Genomic DNA, 22,144 nt, shown 5'->3' on the forward strand with positions numbered 1-22,144 from the left:
TTCCTTCACAGTGTCAATGCACATTTCATTTATTCTTGTAGTTTCACAATCAATTATAAATAGTTTCCCATTTGATCGTGTGTTATGAACACTTTACATATTTCCACATTCTTCCATTATTGTCATTTGTTATATGTCTGTATCATATTCCATTATACTGATGTGTCATCACTTGCTAAACCTTTTTTCTCTTCATGGCCATTTAGGTAGTTCGTAGTTTAATCCTTTAGTAGCTAGCACTGCAGTGAACATCTTTCGGCTGCATTTGACTGATACAGTTTGTATTCTAAGCATTGGGACCACTGGGTCAAAGGACTGAATAAGTGCTATGACTTATGGATGCCAAATTGCTTCCCAAACAGGCTGTGCTTTTTTATAGTGGATGCTGCCAGCTGTGCGTGAGTGTACCATTTGCACTGCAGCCTTGCCAGAATTGTGTGTGTGCTCATGGACATGTGCTTTAATTTACCTAATAAAATAGGCGTCAAATGGTATTGCAGGTTTGCTTTATTTTTAATTTCTTTGGTTAAAGGTAACAACATTTTCCATGCGTTTCCCCCCCCCCAATTTGCATTTTGTTAATGTCTTTTCTCATTTATCTTATAGGGCTCTTGATTTAAAAAAAATAAATTGGGATGAGCTCTTTTTATATTGTAAAAACTTTTACTATATAATATAAATACTTTTCTTATTCTTTTTATGTTAGTTTTTTTAACTTGCTAAGTATAGGAGTTTATATTTTTCCCAGTATCTATTATGAAAATTCTCAAACACAGAAAACTGAAATCAGTTTGCAGTGAACATCCACGTTATTCCATCTAGATTCTGCCATTAACATATTTCTATGCTTGCTTTGGCACATCTTTATCCATCTATCCATCCCTCATACCATCCATCAAGCCATTTTATTTTTTGATGCATTTCAAAGTAAATCACAGACATCACTATGCTTCCCCTCAATAATTGCGTATGTTTGTCATTAACTAAAGTTAAATATCTGTTTACAGTATCTTTTTTTCTTTTTGAGGTAAAACTTACATAAAGATATTGACTAGGAGAAGTTGACTGTTTGAGAGGGTAGAAAGACCTTCTTATGGTGGGAATTTCCCTATTGAAGTTCCTGTGGATAGAATCATAGGCCTATGATTTACCGATGTGTTTACCTATGAATTCAAGGCACCTAATAATGCAAACTTAGTGAGACCATTAGAGTTTTCTTTATGGTTTTCATTGTAATTTTATTATTTTTTTGGTATTGTTTGCTTGTCAAGAATGCACAATTTTTTTTTTTTTAATTTTTTTTTTATGTTTGTGGTATGCGGGCCTCTCACTGTTGTGGCCTCTCCCATTGCGGAGCACAGGCTCCGGACGCGCAGGCTCAGCGGCCATGGCTCACGGGCCCTGCCGCTCCGCGGCATGTGGGATCTTCCCGGACCGCGGCACGAACCCGTGTCCCCTGCATGGGCAGGCGGACTCTCAACCACTGCGCCACCAGGGAAGCCCAAGAATGCACAATTTTTTAATTGCCTGCTAGGTGCTAGGCTTACAATGCATACTAGGTGATAAAAGCATGGCCCTTGCCCTCAAGGGAAAAACAGCCCATAATAGACCTCTTGCTTTGTTTTGCGTTTGGTTTTAAACTCGTAAGTGTAGTTGGTAATCTCAGGGCCTGAACACCCAGACTGAGGTTCAGAATGAGAATATTGTCAACCAGATTTATCATTGCCTCTTTATGAGGCTGGATAGATTAAGAGTACGTTTGAAAGAGTCTAGTCCCTAACCAGTTACTGTTGCTTTGAAGAATTAAACTTAAGTAGAACAAAAGTAGGACATCATAACAGTGGAATTGAATTCCCATGGTGTTTTTGAGCCTTTAATATGTGCCAGGCACTGTGCTAAGCCCTCTTCATCTATTAACTCATTTAATTGTCACTACAACAGTTTGTAGTAGTTTCTGTTATTTCTCCATGTGATAGATAAGGAAGAATGTATCTTCTGCGTGCTTTTCTTTAGATAAATGTAGGGGATTAAACACACACAGTTATTTCTGCTCCTTCCCAAAACGAAAATGAAATAAAGGAGTAAATCAACAAGCACAAAGAGCAGATGCAGCAGAAATCTTAGATATTAAGAAAATGCTGTTATCAATGTTATGCCAACATTCAAAAACTAAGGTGAAATGAACAGAAAAATATAATTTACCAAAATTGAATTAAGAAGAAATATAAAAATTGAATAGGTCATTTAATTTATAGAAATTGAATCAATATATAATTTTTTTTCCCAAAACACTCAGCCTGGATGGTTTTACAGGTATGTTTTATCAAATATCTCAAGGAACAGGTAATTTCAATCTTAGACAAACTCCTTAAGAGTCTAGAAAAAAGAAGGAACACCCCCTGAGCTTTTCTTGTGACACTTGTATAATTTTGACATTCAACTACACGAAGAGACACTATAAGAAAGAAAAGTTATCAGCCAATCTCACTGAGTAACATAGCTGTAAAAATCTTAAACAAAACAGTAGCAAATACATAAAAAATATAATTCATAATAACTGAGTTGACTTTATTCCAGAAATGTAAGGCTGATAATACTAGAAAATCTGTTACTATAGCTCACCACATTAACATATTGAAAGGGAAAATTCAAATGTTCAATATGAATTTTCAATAGAGAAAAAGCATGACCATGTTCATGAATAGGAAGACTCATTATATTAAAGGTATAAATGACGTATATTATAGATTACATATAATTCCATTCAAAATCCCAGTAGGATTTTACATAGTACTTGGCAACCTGATTCTAAAATTAATATGGAAAGCCAAAGGGAGAGCCAAGATATACTTGAAGAAAAAGAATGGGTGATAAAGCTTGCTTTACCAGACATCAAGACTTTTTATAGACCTCTAGTAACTAAGATGCTAGTAACGGCATAGGGATACACAAATAGACTGATGGAACGGAATAGAGATTGCAAAAACGGACCATGTGTGTGGGTTCTTCATATACAACAGAGGTGGCATTGTAAAATCTGGGGGAACGGATGGACTTTTCAATAATTGATAATCCACATGGGGAAGAAAAGGGAGATAATTTATATCTTACACAACTTGCAAAACTGAATTCCAAATGGATCAAGGACTTAAATGTCAAAGGCAAAATTTTTAAACTTTAGAAGACAAAATAGGAGAATAAATCTCTGATCTTGGAGTAGAAATGGATTCAGTTAAATAATCCAAAATATGCATCATGTAAAGGAAAAGATTAAAATTGTGAATTTTGTTCATTAAAAAATACCATTCAGGGGCTTCCCTGGTGGCTCAGTTGTTGAGAATCTGCCTGCTAATGCAGGGGACATGGGTTCGAGCCCTGGTCTGGGAGGATCCCATATGCCGCGGAGCAACTAGGCCCCCAACTAGCAACAGAGCCACAACTACTGAGCCTGCGCGTCTGGAGCCTGTGCTCCGCAACGAGAGACCACGATAGTGAGAGGCCCGCGCACCGCGATGAAGAGTGGCCCCCACTTGCCACAACTAGAGAAAGGCACAGAAATGAAGACCCAACACAGCAAAAATAAATTAATTAATTAATAAACTCCTACCTCCAACATCTTAAAAAAAAAAAAAACCATTCAGAGAATGGAAAGACAAGGCACAGACTGAGATGAGGTATTTGCTATATATAAAACTGACAGAGGATTCATATCTGAAATATATAAAGAACTACTACAGTAAAAAAAAAAAAGCAGAAGACAAATCTATCAATAGAAACATTGGCAAAAAGCACAAATAGGCATTTCACAGAAGAAACCTAAATGGCTAATAAATATATGGAAAGATGCTCAACCACATTAGTAACCACAGAGAAGCAAATTAAAACTACAGTAATTAAAACACTAGGTTTGCAAAAATTAGATGTCTGATAAAGCCAAGTGTTATATTGCAGATGTATTGGAGAATTTCATGTACTACTCTTTGAAGAGTATGTGGCATAGAACTATTTGCATATGCCCAACACTCAGCAGTTCCACTCCTGGGTGGAATTGTGTGTGTGTGTATACATACACATACCTACACACTCTTTTTGGTCATGTGTAGTGGGATACATGTGCAAGCATGTTCATAGCAGCATTGTTTTGGGTTTTGTTTTTTAAACCTGGAAAGAGCCCACATGACCATCAACAGAGAACTCATAAATTGTTGCATAGTCATACAGTAGAACACTGTGTAAATGAAGATGAACTACACTATCAGCATGGTGGGGTCTCTAATACAGAATTCTGAGTAAAAGAAACAAGCTACAGAAGAATATACAGTATGATTTCATTAATATAAAATTCAAGTAAGAAAAACTAAATGGTATATTATTTAGGGATACATACAAACTACGGAGGGGGGAAATGATTAACAGAAAATTTAGGTAGTAGTTTCCTCAAAGGGAGTGAAAGGAGTATAGTTGGGAAGAGGCATATGTGGGACATCAGAAGTATTATTTTCTGTCTTGAGCTAGGTTAGGGATCAGCAAACCTTTCTGTAAAGGGTCCAATATTGCAACTACTGGACTCTGACCTTGTAATTTACAATCAGTAAACTAGTGAGTGTGACTGTGTTCCAAGAAGCTTTATTTACAAAAATAGGAGGCACACCAGACTTAGCCTTCGGGCTGTAGTTGGCCAACCCTGAAATAGGTGCTGGGTTTTGGCATGTTAAATTTTTCTCCTTTAAATGTCACTTATATGATCTACATACTTTCATATGTATATAGTTTTTAGAATTCTTGAAAAGTTAAAAAAGAAGATACCAAGCCCTTTTTTTTTTTTTTTTTTTTTTTTTTGCGGTATGCGGGCCTCTCACTGTTGTGGCCTCTCCCATTGCGGAGCACAGGCTCCGGACACGCAGGCTCAGCGGCCATGGCTCACGGGCCTAGCCGCTCCACGGCATGTAGGATCTTCCCGGACCGGGGCACGAACCCGTGTCCCCTACATCGGCAGGCGGACGCTCAACCACTGCGCCACCAGGGAAGCCCAACCAAGCCCTTTTATCATGAAATTTTACAATACAGGGATAGAGACAAAATAGTTCTTGTACAAAGGTTAAGAATCAAACTTGCACAAGATTTTGCAATGGCAATTGTAGAAACCAGAAGATAGTGAAGCAGTGTCTAAACTTCTAAGGGAAAATTATTTCTAACCTGAAATTCTATCCTTATCTAATGGAAGTACTCAGGAGAGAGTGGCACCAGCCCCTACCACACCTGTCAACCTCCTGTCGTCACTAGTCCTCCACTCACCTTCTCTATTGTGGATGTACTGTCCATCCTTTCTAGGCCAGCCACTCCGCTTGTCCACCTGACTTCATTCAACAAATATTTTTTGTGGCACTTTCATAGGTACTGGTGATACAACAGTGAACAAAATAGGCAAAAATCCCTGTCCTCATATGAAGCTTACATTCTAGTAGGGTAGATCTTCAGTAACTGAGGTGAATTAAATATATGGTACAGGAGCTAGTTCCAAGTACAAGGAGTAGAGTAAAGCAGAGGAGGAGAGTGGATAGGGGCTGGTGAGGTGGCAGGGATTGCAGTTTAGATAGATGGCCAAGGAGTGCCTCATAGAGAAAGTAACACTTCAGCGTTCTTCCTGTTACTTTACGGAAATTCCTCCAGCACTGAGCTCCTCTCTCCTGCATCATTATTTTTTCTTCTCTACTGGTACATTCTTAGGCACTTGCTAACACGGTATAGTGTCTCCCAAACTTCAAAACAAAACATCCTTAACCACATTCCTTTTATCCCATTTGTTTTCTTCCTTTTAGAACAAAATTCCTCGAGAGATATTTCTGTTTCCTGTCTAATTCCTCTCCTCTCATTCTTTCCTCTGTCTTGTGTTAGGATTTAGCCCCCACCTCCACTGAAACGGCTTTTGTTCAGTCACCTCATGTGTTCAGTGACCTCATGTCAAATAAAGCGAGTTGATATTAATACTTGCAAAACTCTTAGAACAGAGTCTGGCATAAGGTGTATGTGTATGTTTTTGATAAATTATTAACATCTGTAATGGGAAGTCAAATGTTAATGTGTAAAAAATTTTTCGTAATAAATTTATTTATTTTTGGCTGCATTGGGTCTTAATTGCTGTCCGCGGCTTTGTCTAGTGGCGGCAGGCAGGGGCTATTCTTTGTTGCAGTGCGCGGACTTCTCATTGCCGTGGCTTCTCTTGTTGCGGAGCACAGGCTCTAGGTGCGCGGGCTTCAGTAGTCGTGGCACACAGGCTTAGTTGCTCCGCGGCATGTGGGATATTCCCGGACCAGGGCCCGAATCCGTGTCCCCTGCATTGGCAGGCAGATTCTTAACCACTGTGCCACCAGGGAAGCCCTAATGTTTAAAATTTTAAATCAAGAAATCATGAGATGGACTGCTATTTGCCAGTAGTATAAGCCTTTAGCAGTTTTTGTTTTGTTTTTCAGACTATAAACACATTACTTTGACTCAAAAAAAATTTTTTTAACAAGCAGTTGACTCTTAACTGAGTTCTGAGTTTTACTAATTGATGGTAGAAATCTCTTTAGGGAAGGGGAGGGGTCTCCTTGTACCTCACATGGGATCATTAGCATCCTGACCAGTTATGTGCAGTTTCTCTGGGGATAAGTAGCTGAGCAGACATCAGGGTTTTTTTGTTGTGGTGGTGTTTTTTTTGTTTTTTTTCAGACATCAGTTTTATCCAAGCCTCTGGACCCCTTCAATTTCAGAATTAAAAAGTTTCCTAATTGTTGTCTTTTACTTCCTTAATAGTGGCTTTTTATTATCTTCTCGATGAAGGAGAATGCAAAGGCTACTTTAGCCTGAAGTTTCTGATGACCCTCTCTTGACAGATCCAGATGTGGCCTGTCATACCTTGACAAACCAGATTTTTCTCAATTTTGTTTGATAAGATGTAGGCTTAATGCTTCTCAGAGCCATCAAGAATCTGAAAGATAAAAGCTGTTGAACACCCCAGAGTGCCGTCTTCCATAAAAATGACTGTGCGTCAATAGAGACAAACCCAGCCATATTTAGTCCAGAGTCAGGTAATATTCATTTCAGGCTTTCTCGGTCAATAATGTTGTCATATTCTGTATAAGAAAAATGTTAAGTTTTTGTTCTTTTTGTGCAGTTAATGTATATTGATCGTTTTCCTTTATAAATGATAAATAGGGAAGGCTTAACTACATCTTGTTCTCTAATGTAAATACTTCAGTGAGATTTCTTCTAACACAAAGGCCCTATTTTTCTTACAGATTTTCATATCTGAGTTTAACTCATATTGCTTTTTTGATAACTCTTCTGGATAGCAAGTAGGTCTAAAATAAGACCTTTATAGCGATAATATCATCTAATTGCAACAGAAGTCCTAGAAGAGCAATATTATCCCATTTTACAGACTGGCCCATCCACTCAGAGAGATGGGTTAACTTGCCCAAGGTCACGTCCTAGTCATAGAAGAGACAGATATGCAGGTGGGTCATTATGATGCAGTGTCAGGGGAAGGGAGCCTTCGGCTTCAGGAAAGGGAGAAGCAAGCAATAATTACACGTACAAATGACGCTTAGCCCCTTCAGAGTGCTTGCTGTGGAGACCAGGTTATGTTTATCAGGTGCCACCTCTTAAACGAACATCAGAATCCTTGTGTGGGAACTGTCACAAGAACCAGAGACACATTGTTAAGAGTATCTGTCACACTTGAGGGAATCTGAAAGTTCTCATAAACAGCCAAAAAGATACTCTGAGTCAAAGCTGGTGGATGATGTGGCTGGTGGAGCTGGTAAGGCTGGTTTGGGTAAAAGGTATATCCTGATTGTGTAGTATTTAGGGAAGCTTCTTATGTAGCCTGTACATAGCTCCAAGACTACCAAAAGCGTATTGACAGCATCCGTAGATTAAGCATGTAGGACACCCTTCTTTAGATTTGCTCTATATTTTATATGGCAGGTCCCCAATTATCCCCCACACTCTTTAAAAATTCTCTTAACTTAACCTTTTTGAGCCACCTACTATGTGCCAGTTACTGTGCTAATCTTTTTTTTTCCCCCATTTGTTCTTGCAGGAACCCTAAGAACTAGTTGGTTTTATTTTCCTTTTTCAGATGAGAATATTGGCAGTTGGAAAGTTGAAGTGCCTTGTGTAAGTGAGCAGCGGAGATGGGATTAAAACCCCCTTCTCTTGGCTCCAAGCCAACCCCCTTCTTACTATCTCATACTGCCCTCCTGGTAGCTCGTTTGTCATGAGTTCCCTTTGACACTTGTACCCAGAGAAATATTTTTGGTATGATTCTGTTGACCATGGATCTGAAATCACAGAAAGAATTTCAGTCTGGATATTGCCTTGGAATGCACACCTAAGCTTTTCACTTCAGATTTAGTGAGCATTTTCTGTGTGCCTGGCACCAGGGAAGCAGAAGGCCAATATGTGAATCTCTAACTGGCATACTGACCCTATTGGCCAAAGCCCCGTTTCCATGAGCACCATTCAGATTCAGTCCACTCTGTCTGCGTGTTGTTAGACTCTCCCAGCCCCACCTGTGCCGCTCCTCTGCTGTGAGTCCAGCGTTGGTGCGTCCCTGGGGCATGTCTCCCCCAGCTCACTGTGGCTTCAGGTTGTGTGTACTGCAGTTCCTTTCAGCCCCTGTGTGTCTTGGCCCTAATCGCTCCCTCTATGACATAGGGGTGCTGCAAGAAGTTGTGAAAACTAAGAATATCCAGTTAAATGATGACAAAAGCATATTTACTTTACAAAGGAATGTGTATTTGTTTTATTCAGCAGGTGCTTTTTAAAACAAGTTCTTAGGAAGGAAGCACAGTTTAGTGGCAAGACTGTTACCTAATTAATTGAGCCTCCACACCTAATTATTTGTGTGGTACCCATAACTGTGAAAATAATTACTACTTTTCTGATAGTACGTCATATAGAGAAGGAAAAAAAAAAAAAAACCTAATATCTTCTCCCTGTCAGTGTCTTCCTGTTAGTCCGAGAGAATGTGGGCTTTGCGCAGGTCTTGGACATTGGTGGCCTGGAGAGTGGTGGGTGATACTTGTCTCTCCCCCACCCGCCCCACCCTCCACACCCTCAGGTCTGACCCTTAGTAGACACTTCAGTGTTGGCGTGAAGGGATGGGTAACTTCCCAGCCTTGCTCCAGTCCTGTCCCATCCACTTCCACTGACAGCATCCACTATCTTATCACCACCTGGTCTTGTGACCTAAGAAGGGCCAATTTGTGGACTAGGGAGTTTTTCAGATTTAGCTTCATCTTTACTTCTTTCCTGATGAACTCCACCTGGCCGTGACTACCCCAGCCTGTGTAGTGGGTTGGGTATCTAAATGATGTGTGTAAGGCTTTCCTAGCTCTTCTGGGCTAGAAGTAACTAATCCTGTTTGCTTATCTGCAGCCCTTGAAGCCTAGATGAGAGTGGCAGTTTAAGAAGGTTTGAAATACTGGACTAGAGCCAGGGCCTCTTTGCCTGCGCACTCCACTCTGCATGTTCCAGCCGTAGGAACAAACTGCATTATTTTGTTTCAAACTGTGCTCAAGGGAAGCCAAGACCTTGTAACTGGAAACTTACCAAACGAGAATTCTAAGACTAAATTTAGTGTTCCATTTAAAAAATAAAATAAATCGAACATTTTTTCTGTTCATCTTTTATATGTTAAAAAAGAGAGAGATTAACCTAGTTCACACTAACAACCTAAGAAGAGTATTCAAAGAAGTGAGAAGAAAACTAATCCCTTTTGGTGAAGAGGGAAATCCTTAACAAAATGTAATGAAGTGGCATGAAACACAGACTCTGCAGCCAAACTTTCAAATAGCATAGCCTGTCTAATCTCCATCACATAAAATTTTATTGTGGCTCAGAGAATATTAAAAACTTAGAAATAGATGAAAGGAACTTCCATTGGCAGGAAATAGGAGTAAAGATTGGTATGTTTTATTTATGTGGTTTTTCTCTGGTTTTTAAATGTAAATACAATTAACTGCTTTTTGAACTGTGTTCTCCATGTAATTATGTGTGAGTTCGTTTTCTCTTGTTCATGTTGAACTATAACTAGAATGAAGAACCTTGATGTTATGGAGACTATATAAACTATGTAATATAAAGAGTAACAACAGTTTAATTTGCAATACTTTAAAAATTGTTGTGACATCAACCAGCCATGGTCTCCCTACTAGTTCTTACCTTCCTCTCCTGCCTCTTGCTTCAACACGTTGAGCACATGTTTTGGACTAGCCAGAGGATTCAGATTGTTAGTGATTCCCAAATTCTGATCCATGGACTAGTTGTGTTAGAAATCACTCAGAGAATTTGTTAAAAATTCAAGTTCTTGGGCACCACCTCCAGACATTCTGATTCAAAAGATCTAACATGGGACCGTGGGATGTCTATTTTTTTAAGGTTCCCCAAATGATTGATACACAAGCAGATTCAGAACCAGTGAATAGACAGTTCTCTAAGACAGTATTTATTCTTTGATTATTTTGCATCATTAGAGTTCCTTTCATTTTGAGACTGTGTAATAGAGGCTGATTAAGTTTGTTTAGAAAATATTTGTGAATACAGATTAGCACTAAAAAATTCTTTGTTTCCATATTTCTCTTTGAGAGACCTCTGATTTTGACATTGGCAGGTCTAGAACAGGACAGAGCTAAGTATATCCTATTTAAGGTCTCAGTAATGTTGGGTGCTGATGTAGTCCACCAGTGTAATTTTAGATACATGTGTATAAATAGATCTAGAGAGGTGATGTTTCTTTTTAGCCATTGCATTGAGAACATTGGCAGGGTATCTTGTTTATTATTTTAGTAGTGTGGTCAATTTGTGAAACAAATCGTATGTTCTTTAGATTATAAGACTGATAGCTTTTTTATATGACTCTTATGAATCAGATCTCTACTAAAAAACACTAACAGGTAATATTCAAGTCACTGACATCTTAATATACTTGCAAAAGCCCTAAATGGCACTCACATTGGCAGGCATCTGTGTGGATTTCGTTAAAGAAATTGGAGCACGTACTATGTGCTGAGTCAGTGAGAATAAGAACTCAGAATTTCCTATGGCTTCTGCAAGCTGAAAGTGTGGTCCCTGGTGAGCAAGTGTCGTGTGATGTGAGGTTAGACTAGGTAGTTAGGGGCTAGTATAGACCTTGTGAAAGTTCACATTTTTTCTCTTCTGCTATCTCGATATCTATGTGCTCTCCCAGCTAGATGATTCAGACAGCCCTGCTTCTGCTGTATTTTCCCAAGAAAAAGGACAGCAGGGCTGAAGGAGAGAGCACCAGACTTCAAGTCAGGATGGTTTTGTTCAATTTCTACCTGTGTAACTTAATCCTCCCTAGCCATGTGGCCTTGGGCAATTTACTTAATCCTTCTGAGACTCTCTGTCCTCTTCTGTAAAGAGGTTAGTAGTAATACCCCCCTCAGGGTTGTTGAAAGGATTCAGTGGCCATAGATATGAAAGCAGGTAGCCCATTGCTGGCACATACTACTCATTTAGTAAATGTTGACTCTGAATCCTACCTTTTCAGGGCAGTAAGGTCTGATTTGACTTTCAGAAGCAAAGAAGGCAATAGAGATCCTGGAAGAGCTCTGAAGATTTAATTAGTACAACTGGTGAGAGTGGATGGTGAATGAATCCAAAAAACAGAGAATAGTCATGGCAACTCGTATGAGATTTTCCATATCCACCCACTTCTCACTAGTCACATAGTCATTGACTAAATTGTCATTTCTTCTTCAAGTCTCCAGTCATCACTACGTAGAGCTGGAGTGGCCTAAGAAGCTGCTATGTTCACTTGACCTAGCATTACCACCTGACCAGCCTCCCAGGGAGGAAGACTAACCGCTTCCTGTCTTCATCTTTCCAGGTTCTGCTCTCCTGCCTCTCTCTTTGGGAAGCAGGCCTGATTCTTGCCCCAGGCAGAATTAACGATTCCTTCTTTATATACTAGCACACTTGAACCTCTGTTACAGCACCTCTTTCCTAATGCATTTGTGTTGAAGTTGATTATTCGCATTTTGTTCTATTTTAAATTGCTTGAGGGCGTGGCATGTACACATAGTGGATACTCAGTAATTGTCGGATTAATACAGATCATAGCACTGAGGCAGTTTCCTATGAGCTAAGAGCACGAACTCCAGAGCTAGACTCCCTAGGTTTAGAGCCTACTTCTGCCACTACTGTGACCTTACACAAAGTCCTTAACATCTAGGAATCTTAGTTTCCTCATCTGTAAATGGGAACAATAATGCTACCTACCTTATAGGGTTGCTGGGAAGATGAGGTGAGTTAAATAGTACATGTAAAGCACTTAGAACAGTGCTTGGCAGATAGTAAATGCTGAGTAAGTGGTCATGGTGGTGTCTGTTTATAGCTTCAATCTTTCTGAATTTACTGTCACTTTCTGAGGTTGGATTTGTCTGACAAAACTATGCAGGGGAAATTTTTTTTTCCCTATGCCTTCAAATCTAGTAACTCCTACCACCTGCAGGTTTCTTAGTTTCTTTTTCACATGTGGATGCCTGACAGATAGGTTCTCATGATTCTGTGTTCAGTTATGCTTGCTTTCTTTTAAAAAATGAGATTCTTTATTAAAGCAATATATAAATTAGCTAAACATAAATTATGATCTTAGAAATATTTTCAAAGAAATGTAAATATCCACTTATACTAGACTTGGGGATGAAAATAGATTTCTTCTTGAGTGCCAACTTGGATCCACTGCCAACGGTTGCACTTTCAGAGGGATCCGCAGGCCATGTCCTCACTCCACAGTCAGAGTATCTGTCATAGGCACGGAATGGAGAAGTAGCTGTCCATGTATTTAAATGAATTGTTATCAATCCCAATGTAATTTTACCTTTTTCTTTTTCATCTTAAAAAAAAAAGTCTGCAGTTTCCTCACGTATGGTGCTATAGGCTTATTTACACTGTAGTTTACTATATCATAGTATCTGCCCTGCTTTGGTAGCTAAAGCTTTTCTCTGTCAGTTTTATTTGCTTTGATGTTTTGAAGTGTCAGATCTTGGCACGAAACTTGTTACCCTTGTTAATAACTTACTCTGATTACTCTAGTTAGTAGGTAGCTTTAAGAAAAAAGAAGAGAAGGCAGAAAGAGAAGTGATTGAGTAGGCAGGTGATTGCCTGGAAAAGCTTCCTTCTTGCCTGGATGACCTTTCTCTTAGTGTAGGGCACTCGACTTGACTCCATGTTGCTGTGCTGGTTTTTGTGGGAATTTTTTCCTTCCCTTTCCCCAGAGAATAGTGGAGAAGCAAGAGGTATGATGAGTTCCACCCAACTGAATGAAAAACTCCTTGAAGATAGATTGCCCTTCCCACCCTACAAAAAATAAATACAGAAAGCATTACATTTCAACTTCTAAAAAAAGCAGGACATTCCTTCTTTCTACTCACATGTCCGGCATCTGTCTAGAAGAGCTGAAGGCCTTTGATTTCTGAGGCTTTCTAATTTCTCTTTCTGCTAAAGCATCTTTGGTAGTTTCTTAAAAAGCCAACTCTTCCCTCACTAACTATAGTAAACACAATTTTAACCATTTATAATTAAAGGTTTTTCTCATACTCTTCGAAGGGTTGAGTACATTAACTTTCAGAGTCCCCGAAGGTTTTACTTAAAACTTTTTGCTGATCTTATAGTGGGTTTTACATGTACGAAGAAATAAAAATCAAAACACTGTTTGAATCACTTGTCTGAACCATGGCACCATTTATTTCCTTATGACTACAAGGGTGGTTTATGATTAAATAGAAGAATCTAGTTCTCAAATTGAGAAAGCTAACAACTTCTCTAAGACACATACGGTTTTCTACAATTGTTCTACATAGGATTATTTTTTGTTGAAATGGGTAGATTGAAAAGTGACCCTTTAAGGTTAATAATGTGGTACTCTTTCTATATTCTTTGTTTTATCAGTTTCCTGATGTTTATGTTCAGAGGAGAAATCCAAATGGCTCTAACCCTGTGATGAAGCAGGTGTCAGTTTAATCTTTTAACATTCTGAGTTCTTGGATGTGAATAGTGACTCTGACCTCTGATTTTTTTTTTTTTTTCCTCTTTCAACTTTTGGAACCTGGAATCTCATACCTCTTCGGAATTTACAGCTTCTAGTTGTGATCTGTTAAGCAATTGCAATTTGTTAAATGTCTGATAATCTTGTCTACCATTCCTCATGATGTTAGGCTGGAGACATTCTAGCATTCCCCAAACATTTACTCAGCACCTGCTCTGTGTCAAGCATAGTTAGAGATAAGGAGAGAATCAAATGTGGTCTCTGTCCTTGTGGAGCTCACATCTTTAGTCTCATGCCCTTGGTCTCCTGAGATTATCTACCTCTGAGATCCTTAGAGTGTCAGGGACCAAGCATGGAGGAAGGCTGTGCTCTTCACAGTCAGGTGATGGAGATGGGGTGGCTGAACAGTGGTGGTTCCTGGATAGCACATGAATTTCAGGTGCGCCCCTGTGACTGCAGAGTTGAGAAAGCAAGACCAACTTTGAGACTGAGTCTGTTGTACTTACGCTTAGTCAAGTATGGCTGAGGAAGGGAGCTGGGGCAGGGGAGGAGAATTCTTTATGTCAAAGGATGGCAATTGCTCTAGATCAAAGTTGTCAAAGCTGGAAGGGGGGACAGGGATCGTGTAGTCCAGCCTCTTGTTTTCCATATTGAGACCCAGGAGAGGAAGTGACCTGCTCAGATCAAAAAGAGATTTAGGGCTTCCCTGGTGGCTCAGTGGTTGAGAGTCCGCCTGCCGAAGCAGGGGAGACGGGTTCGTGCCCCGGTCCGGGAAGATCCCACATGCCACGGAGCGGCTGGGCCCATGAGCCATGGCCGCTGAGCCTGCGCGTCCGGAGCCTGTGCTCCGCAACGGGAGAGGCCACAACATTGAGAGGCCCACATACAGCAAAAAAAAAAAAAAGAGATTTAGTGGAAGCTCCATGAAAGTATGTGACAGAAAGCCAGACTTTCCAGTAGGTGCGCCCACACTGGAATCTAAACCTTTTAATACTCGTTACCTCATTGTCTAGAATTTCCTATGGATTAAAGATACTATACCACCTTACTTAAATGTAACTAATCCTCAGGAAGTGATCAGCTCTGTGTGTGTTTTTAAAATGATTATTTTCTGTTAATTGGCATTTTGCTTTAGATATTTGGTCATCTAACAGCAAGGCAAATTCTAGATAATTTTCTACATAATTTGGCCATGCCAACAGGGACAATATTTCACCTAGCTCAGAATCCTGGGCATAATGTATTGGCACAGCATAGGCACTCAACACAATAGTTAACTTATGCATTGTGGAGATGGCCATTATAGTCTGATAGACCTGGATACGAGTCCCAGTTCTGTCACTTACTAGCTGTGTGGCCTTGGGCAAGTTATTTCACCTCTGAAACTGTTTCCTTATCTGTGAAATGTGGTGTTGAGTGTATATGTGTGTACACACACACACACACACACACACACACACGCACACACACACGCACACACACACCTAACTCTAAAATAGTACTTTGCAAGATCCTAAACCCCCAGCATGGTGCGTGGCACATGCTCTGTTGAAATTCCTTTTTTTTTTTTTTTTTCCCCATGTTAATTGCAGAGTTACTCTTAGGAATCAGCTGAATTGGTATCTAAGATTGTGACAGTCTGGGCATTATCCCTAAGTAATACCTCAAACTGAAAAAAAAATGTGTCTTTGTGATTTTTCAAACCCTATCATTGATGGCTCTCCATTCATGTCCTACCTCCATTGCCTTCTCCTTTCTCTCCCTTTGCCTCAAAGGAAACTATGGAGCCATATAGAAAGCTCCAAAATCAGACTGACCTTATGTACCTTTAATTGAGGACAGAATTTGCGAAAAGTGAGTCCAAAAACCCACCAGTGGTTTACTTTACAATTTGTGTCCTGGCTAGACTGGCTGTTGGCTGTGTAATTTGTCTAGTTTTGTCTGGAGTCTTAGACTATTCAGCTGCTTCAGGGCAAAATCTTTTGGGGTGTCATTAAATGGGATTGATAATTGGCTTCTGATGAATATTCATTGTGACTAATGACTTTGGGCAAATTTTACACATACTATCTTTCTATTCTCCCACTGAGTGAGATTTTGATAGGATCATTTTCCTCAACTTGCACTTCAATTAAATATTCACAATACTCCTTTGTTGACTATAATCCAAATTGTATACTTTCATTACTTTTAAATTTTGTATTCTGTAAGGAATGAGCATAGGCCTTTAGGATCCTTCTTTTTTCTTAATGGGGTTGGTTTTAGAGTTTTGTTGTGTTTTTTTTAAGTAAGTGGCTAATGATAATTTATGGGATGTATGTTATTTCTGATTAAGCATAGATATGTCATAACACTTTTCTGTGGTCCACTTAGCCACTATTTCCAAGAAATGATGCACATTGTTTGTGCTATTTAGTATTTTGGAAAAGAGCCAAACAACTCCTTGTTTGTTTTCTTAATCAAATGGGTAAAAGCATTTTACTCCAATTGCAGAGCTTTGGCCCTCAGAAAACCCCACAATGGAAATGATGATCAGTCATCTTAAAAGTTTGATTTTTATGAGGGATAAGTAATTTTAAAACCTTGTCATTTAGCTTGCTAGGGTTTTTTTTTGAGGCTAAGGAGACATGAAAAGAACATTGTCTGAAGATAAGATCTCTGCCACTGTGTCGCTTGAAATAGTATTTTGACTCAAACCAATTTAAGCTAAAAAGAGGCAGGTATTCAAGTTCTCTCTCAACCAAGAACATTCTGTTGAATGACTTTTTCAAAGAGAATTACCAATGAATACATGTGATGACGATGCCTTACATTTGTATGGCACCATATAGATTTTTAAGTGCTTTTATTTATTTAGTTATTGTGTTTTAGAGTTACAGAGTAGGCATATTATTGAATAAGTGGATGGATGAATCCATTGACTTGATTTTCCAGAAGTGGCATATTTGTATTTCTAAGCTTGCTGTTATCATTTTGGAATTTGAGTCATATATATATATATATATATACCCTACTCTGTGAGACTCAATGAAAATGTTGGTCCAGTACTATGAAAAGCCAAGCCACTGACTATCTTTATATTGTGAATATATTCTAAGTGTGAATTGTTTTTTATTTACTCAAGAAACATTGCATTATCTAGCACATATACATACATGCATATGTATATATATATTGTGCCACTGAGCAAAAGAGAGACAGGGTCTTTCTGTACTTTACAGTGAGAGGACAAACATACAGTCATAGTCCCATTAATAATGGGGGCACATGCCCAGTGGAGCCATGCAAGGCTTTGCAGAGGAAGGTAGTGCACAGAGACCCGGGGCAGGAGGAGTTTGCTAGGGGCACAGATCTGGGCCAGTGGGAATACAGAAGGGAGGAAAAGGAGTACATAACTACTCCTAAATCTGCAAATGATTTATTCCAAGGATAAACTTGGAGGAAGTAGTAGAGATTGTGGCTGGAGATGCTTCTTTACAGGTAGACAGGGAACTGGTGAAGATATGAAGACATGCCTGTTCCAGGTGTGCCCCCAAGTACATTTCCGAGCAGGATGTTACATGACTGGACCTGCACTTTAGTAAGAGTACTTTGGCAGTTGGTTAATGGATGGGGAGGAAGAGCTGGGGCCAAAGGCCAGGGTAACCCTCCAGCCTGACTTGAGGGTGGAGTTGGAGTAAAGTTGGTTCATTTTCCATTCACTCAATACCAGCAAAGATTTTTTATCTCTTCTGAGCCCAAAGAGATAGTCATGTATACTATGACAGACAGCCTCCGTTATGTTGTAACCTACCGAAATGGGTTGAGAAAAAATGTATTAAACCTACAAGCCTTGGCAGAGTCACTGGGAACTGCTCTTGCGAGCTTGTTGGATAAGCTCCTGTTCATGGCATGTACCTGATTTAAAGAACAGGGTCTGGAGGGAAAAGGAGGGGGAAATTTAGGCCCTGGATTTAATACACAGCTCTCAACTGTGAACCATCAGCAGAATATCCAGTTTAAAGCTGTTCATGTTACACTAACCTCTGGGATTCTTTTAACTGGGCGTTGGCGCGTCACTCTTTTGCCACGTAAATGTCCTTCTGTCAGCAAAGGCCAGTTAACAGCTTCCAAAAGAAGCAAAGTCCTCAGGGGAACAGGCTTCCCAGAAACCAAAGAAACATTAAAGAAAAAAGGCAGAAAGAAACATTTGTTGTTGACTTTTGTCACTTCATAGTCCTATCTCCAAAGGTGTTGGTTTTTTTCCTTCTTTCACCATATTGAATTTTGTAGCAATTTTATTCCATTGTATCTTTGTTTCCTAATTTTTCTGTTATATAAAATACTGATTGTATGAAGTGTCTAGCTCTTAAGAAAAAAAGGAAATATGAAATAGGGACAAGTCAGAAGAGGAGGGAGTGGAAGGATTAGTCAGTAAACAGTGCTGGAGCACTTGATTAACTAAGTGGAAAAAATAAATTCTCACCTCAGTCCTTAAACCTAAATTAATTCCAGCTGGATTAAAGAGTTAAATGCTGAGGAAAAATTTGGAGGACTTTCTTAGTATAAAAGCAGTGGAAACCATCATGAAGGAAAATATTTGCCCATGTAATTATTTAAGCCTTCTCTTTACCCAAAAATTCAAAGAAAATTAAATAAGGATAAATTATTTTCAAAAACATTGCAAAGGATTACTATGCTTTGCATATCCAGTATTTGCTTTTAAATCAATTAAAAAATGCTAATTCTCATTAGAAAAAGTGGACTAAGAATATGAACAGACCATTTACTTAAGAAATATAGTTTAGAACATATAACAAGATGTTCAGCTTCAGTCATGATCAGAGAAATAAAAATAAAATGAAGATAGGTACAGTGAGGTACAGGGAGGCCAGCATTCCAGTACATGGGTGGGGGGGTAGAAAGAGCCTCAGTCCTTCTCTATTTATTATATTAATACAATTATTATATTTATTAAGTGCCTTAAAATATTTATAACCTTTGTCTTTAAATTCTGCATCTAGGAACCATATATAAAAATTATTGACCTGATCCGATTATATGAATTAATGATGGAAGAGTGGTTAAATATAGTATGGGAAATTCATTGAGTGGCATGAAAACATGTTTTCTAAGAATGTTTAAAGATATGGGGAAAATGCTGGCAAATAATGTTAACTTAAGGGCAAATCAACACTGTCTTTACAGTAATCCTGATTTTTATTAGAAAAATCCATATGCATGTAATACCCCAAAATGTTAAATTATTTTCAGATGGTGAAGACTTTCCTTTTATCCCTTTCTCCATTTTCTAGATTTTTCTACCGTCATTGTGAATTAGCTTCATAATCATGAAAAAAATACATTGTTTGGAAAAGGAAGCTCTTATTAAATTTGAATTAGGGTCATTGAGTTAACTTATAATTTTAAATATATTGATAAGTATATATTTAGTTTTATTGCTGAACTCAAATGACAGTGTCTCCTGACTTTAATTGTTTAGCTCTGAATCTCTAATTTGCTTCCGTTGCAGTTGACTGCTTGCATCCATGGGTCTGCTGCGATGCTCTACCCCATGTTCTGGCAGCACGTGTACATCCCCGTCCTGCCTCCACATCTGCTGGACTACTGCTGGTAAGGCCACTGCTTACCCTGTCCTCTGCTTTTCCTTCTCCAGAGACTGACCAGGCAAGTTAGGTCTATAACTTGTAAGGCAGTTGGTGACTCTAAATTAAAAATACTAACTTCAAAGTGATCTGAATTTTAGATCACCTGATTGCATGGCCTCTTTGTTTCCAAACAGCTTTTCATATATGTCATGGCATTCTTAAGAGTTCAAGTGGATAGATAATACCTTCTGCATTCCTCAGTGTAGGGAAACCAAAGCACCAAGGAGTTGTGTGATTCTTTTTTTTCCTAAGACACATTGGAAACTGGTGTCAAGAACAATTGAGATCCCCAAGGTCTTCAAGTTTCAGCCGTGCCGTGGCACGTTTTGTAAGACTTGCCCTCAGCTGTGCTTTGAGAGCACAAACCAGCCTTCAAAACTCTCTGAAGTCTTTTGAGGGGAATTTCACTATTCAGTGAAATGTGTTTTAGTGGAAGGAGAGAGGGGAGGAGGGAGGGAGGGAGGCTGACTTGCTTTAGAGTCAGCTAACCACTTGGGCAAGTCACTTGGCTAAAAGCTTTGTTTTCTCATCTGCAAAATAAAGTTGTTCTATACATAATTATGTGAAGATGATATGAAATAACGTGAAAGGATACCATGTAGAAAAGCTGGCTCGTAGTAGATGCTCAGTAAATGTTTCTGCAGAATCATCATCTTCATCACTTTCTGTCTCCAGTAGATTAACAAAATAGACTGTGTGATCTAATGTCCTTATAAATAATTTCTTTCCCCAGTGTATTATGATTAAAGACATTATCTCCATACAGCTCAAGTCAGCAGAAGTTGATAAGGGAGCGATACACATGTATAGAAAAGGCTGTGCACTGTCTGCCAGAAATTGAGAGCTTCAGGAGAGAGGGCCCCATTTGAGGGGTCACAGCCCTGTTACTTAAGAACAGATGATTCAGGACATTTACCATTGGTTCAGAGAGATTGAGTCCAGGTCAGTCATAATTTTTGCCAGGATCTCCAGCCCGTTTTGCAGTCCTCTCAGTGAAAAGGTTCACCCAGGTAGCCAAATTATCCTGGGAATTTAAAGGTATTCAGGAGTCCTTCTCATGTTATGTGTTGGGCTCATCCTCATCCCAAGAAGCCATGGGTTCAGCAAAGTTGTAGCTCAGGGCCGTGAAGTGAAGATCAGCGGCCCTCTCTAGTGCATAGCACTAAGTGAATTGGCTCATTTCTCTCTTTAGTGTGTATCTTTCTTATCAAGGTGGGTCTCTTTATCCATGCCTTTCTCCTACCTCTCATGAGATTAAAGGGCAATTTCTCTGTATAGATTTGTTGCTTCTTTTGAGCTTCTGAACCAACTCTATTGGTTTTTTCTGCTGTCACGTATCTCAAAGGAAAGGACCGTGTTCTCTATCCAGTTCTCTGTTTGAATGAAAGATTGGGGGGCTGGGCAGAGGCAGACACAGCTGCCAGAGAGGAGGAAAGAGGCAAGGGGAGAGAAAGAACAAGCATACCCAGGGAAGGTGGAAGGGAGATAGAAAGAAGAGGTGGGAAAGGGGACATATGTCCCCTAAGACAGACTCACACAGTGACACCCAGTCCCCTTAAGCACAGAGGATCTGCTGACACAGTGCCCCAGCCCTGACATACAGCACCCTTCACAGGCACCACTCCCCCTCCGCAATACATGGCCCCATACTTACACACACAGACAGAGGTCCCTTCCCTACAGACATGTGCCTCAGGGTCCCCCACACACCTCACCCCAGACATGTGCTCTACAGGGAAACCTTAGAGTTCTCCCTGGAAGAGACTCACCTGTGTGTCTCGATGCTTCAGGTAGGAACACCCAGGGGCTTTTGTGTGCAGGGATTGGTGGAGCTGAGAAAGTCATTGGAGTCCCTCTGCCTCCCTAATGGTACAGCTTTCACTTTCCATTATTTGGAAGGTTTCAGTTGCCAAATTGTTAGCTAGTTGAAAACCAGCAGCTTAGAGCCCCAAAACTATGGAGAAGAAAATGCTCTGTCAGTAACATCAGTGATAACAATAGTTGCCACTGCTGAATCTCTCCTTTGGCCCCCACTCGTTGGACCATCTCCTTACATCTGTGATCTCATTTAATTTTTCCAGCAACCCTGTAAGGCAGGTATTATTAGTTCCATTTCATAGGTCAGTAAACCAAGGCCCCTAGAGGCTTAATAACTTACCCTAAAATAGATGTTATATATGTATGATTCCAGTTTTACAAAAACAAACAAAAATTATGTGTATATATGACACAAAAATTAGATACACACACACACATACATACATACATACATATAGAGAGGCAGAAATTTGAAAGGAAATACACCAGAATGTTAACAGTGATTTGTGTTGGGGAGGAGGGGAGGAATTCCGCATGATCTTTATTTTCCATGCTTTCAAATATTTCTATCGACACGATGAAAAAGTATAGTTTTTTTATAATTGAAAAGTTTCATTTA

At 39.4% G+C, this 22,144-nt stretch overlaps 1 protein-coding gene across 8 annotated transcripts in view; it reads left to right on the forward strand.

Annotated features, from left to right (window-relative positions):
- The window catches only part of DENND1A (DENN domain containing 1A), a 541,250-nt gene that overhangs the window by 298,822 nt on the left and 220,284 nt on the right, over positions 1–22,144 (forward strand). For all 8 annotated transcript variants that reach the window (XM_067743355.1, XM_067743356.1, XM_067743357.1 and 5 more), the window contains one exon: positions 19,572–19,672. In XM_067743355.1, coding sequence (XP_067599456.1) covers positions 19,572–19,672 — 101 coding nt within the window. The remainder of the gene's footprint in view (positions 1–19,571; positions 19,673–22,144) is intronic.

Source organism: Pseudorca crassidens, chromosome 7, assembly GCF_039906515.1.
Source record: "Pseudorca crassidens isolate mPseCra1 chromosome 7, mPseCra1.hap1, whole genome shotgun sequence".
NCBI classification, from domain to species: domain Eukaryota; kingdom Metazoa; phylum Chordata; class Mammalia; order Artiodactyla; family Delphinidae; genus Pseudorca; species Pseudorca crassidens.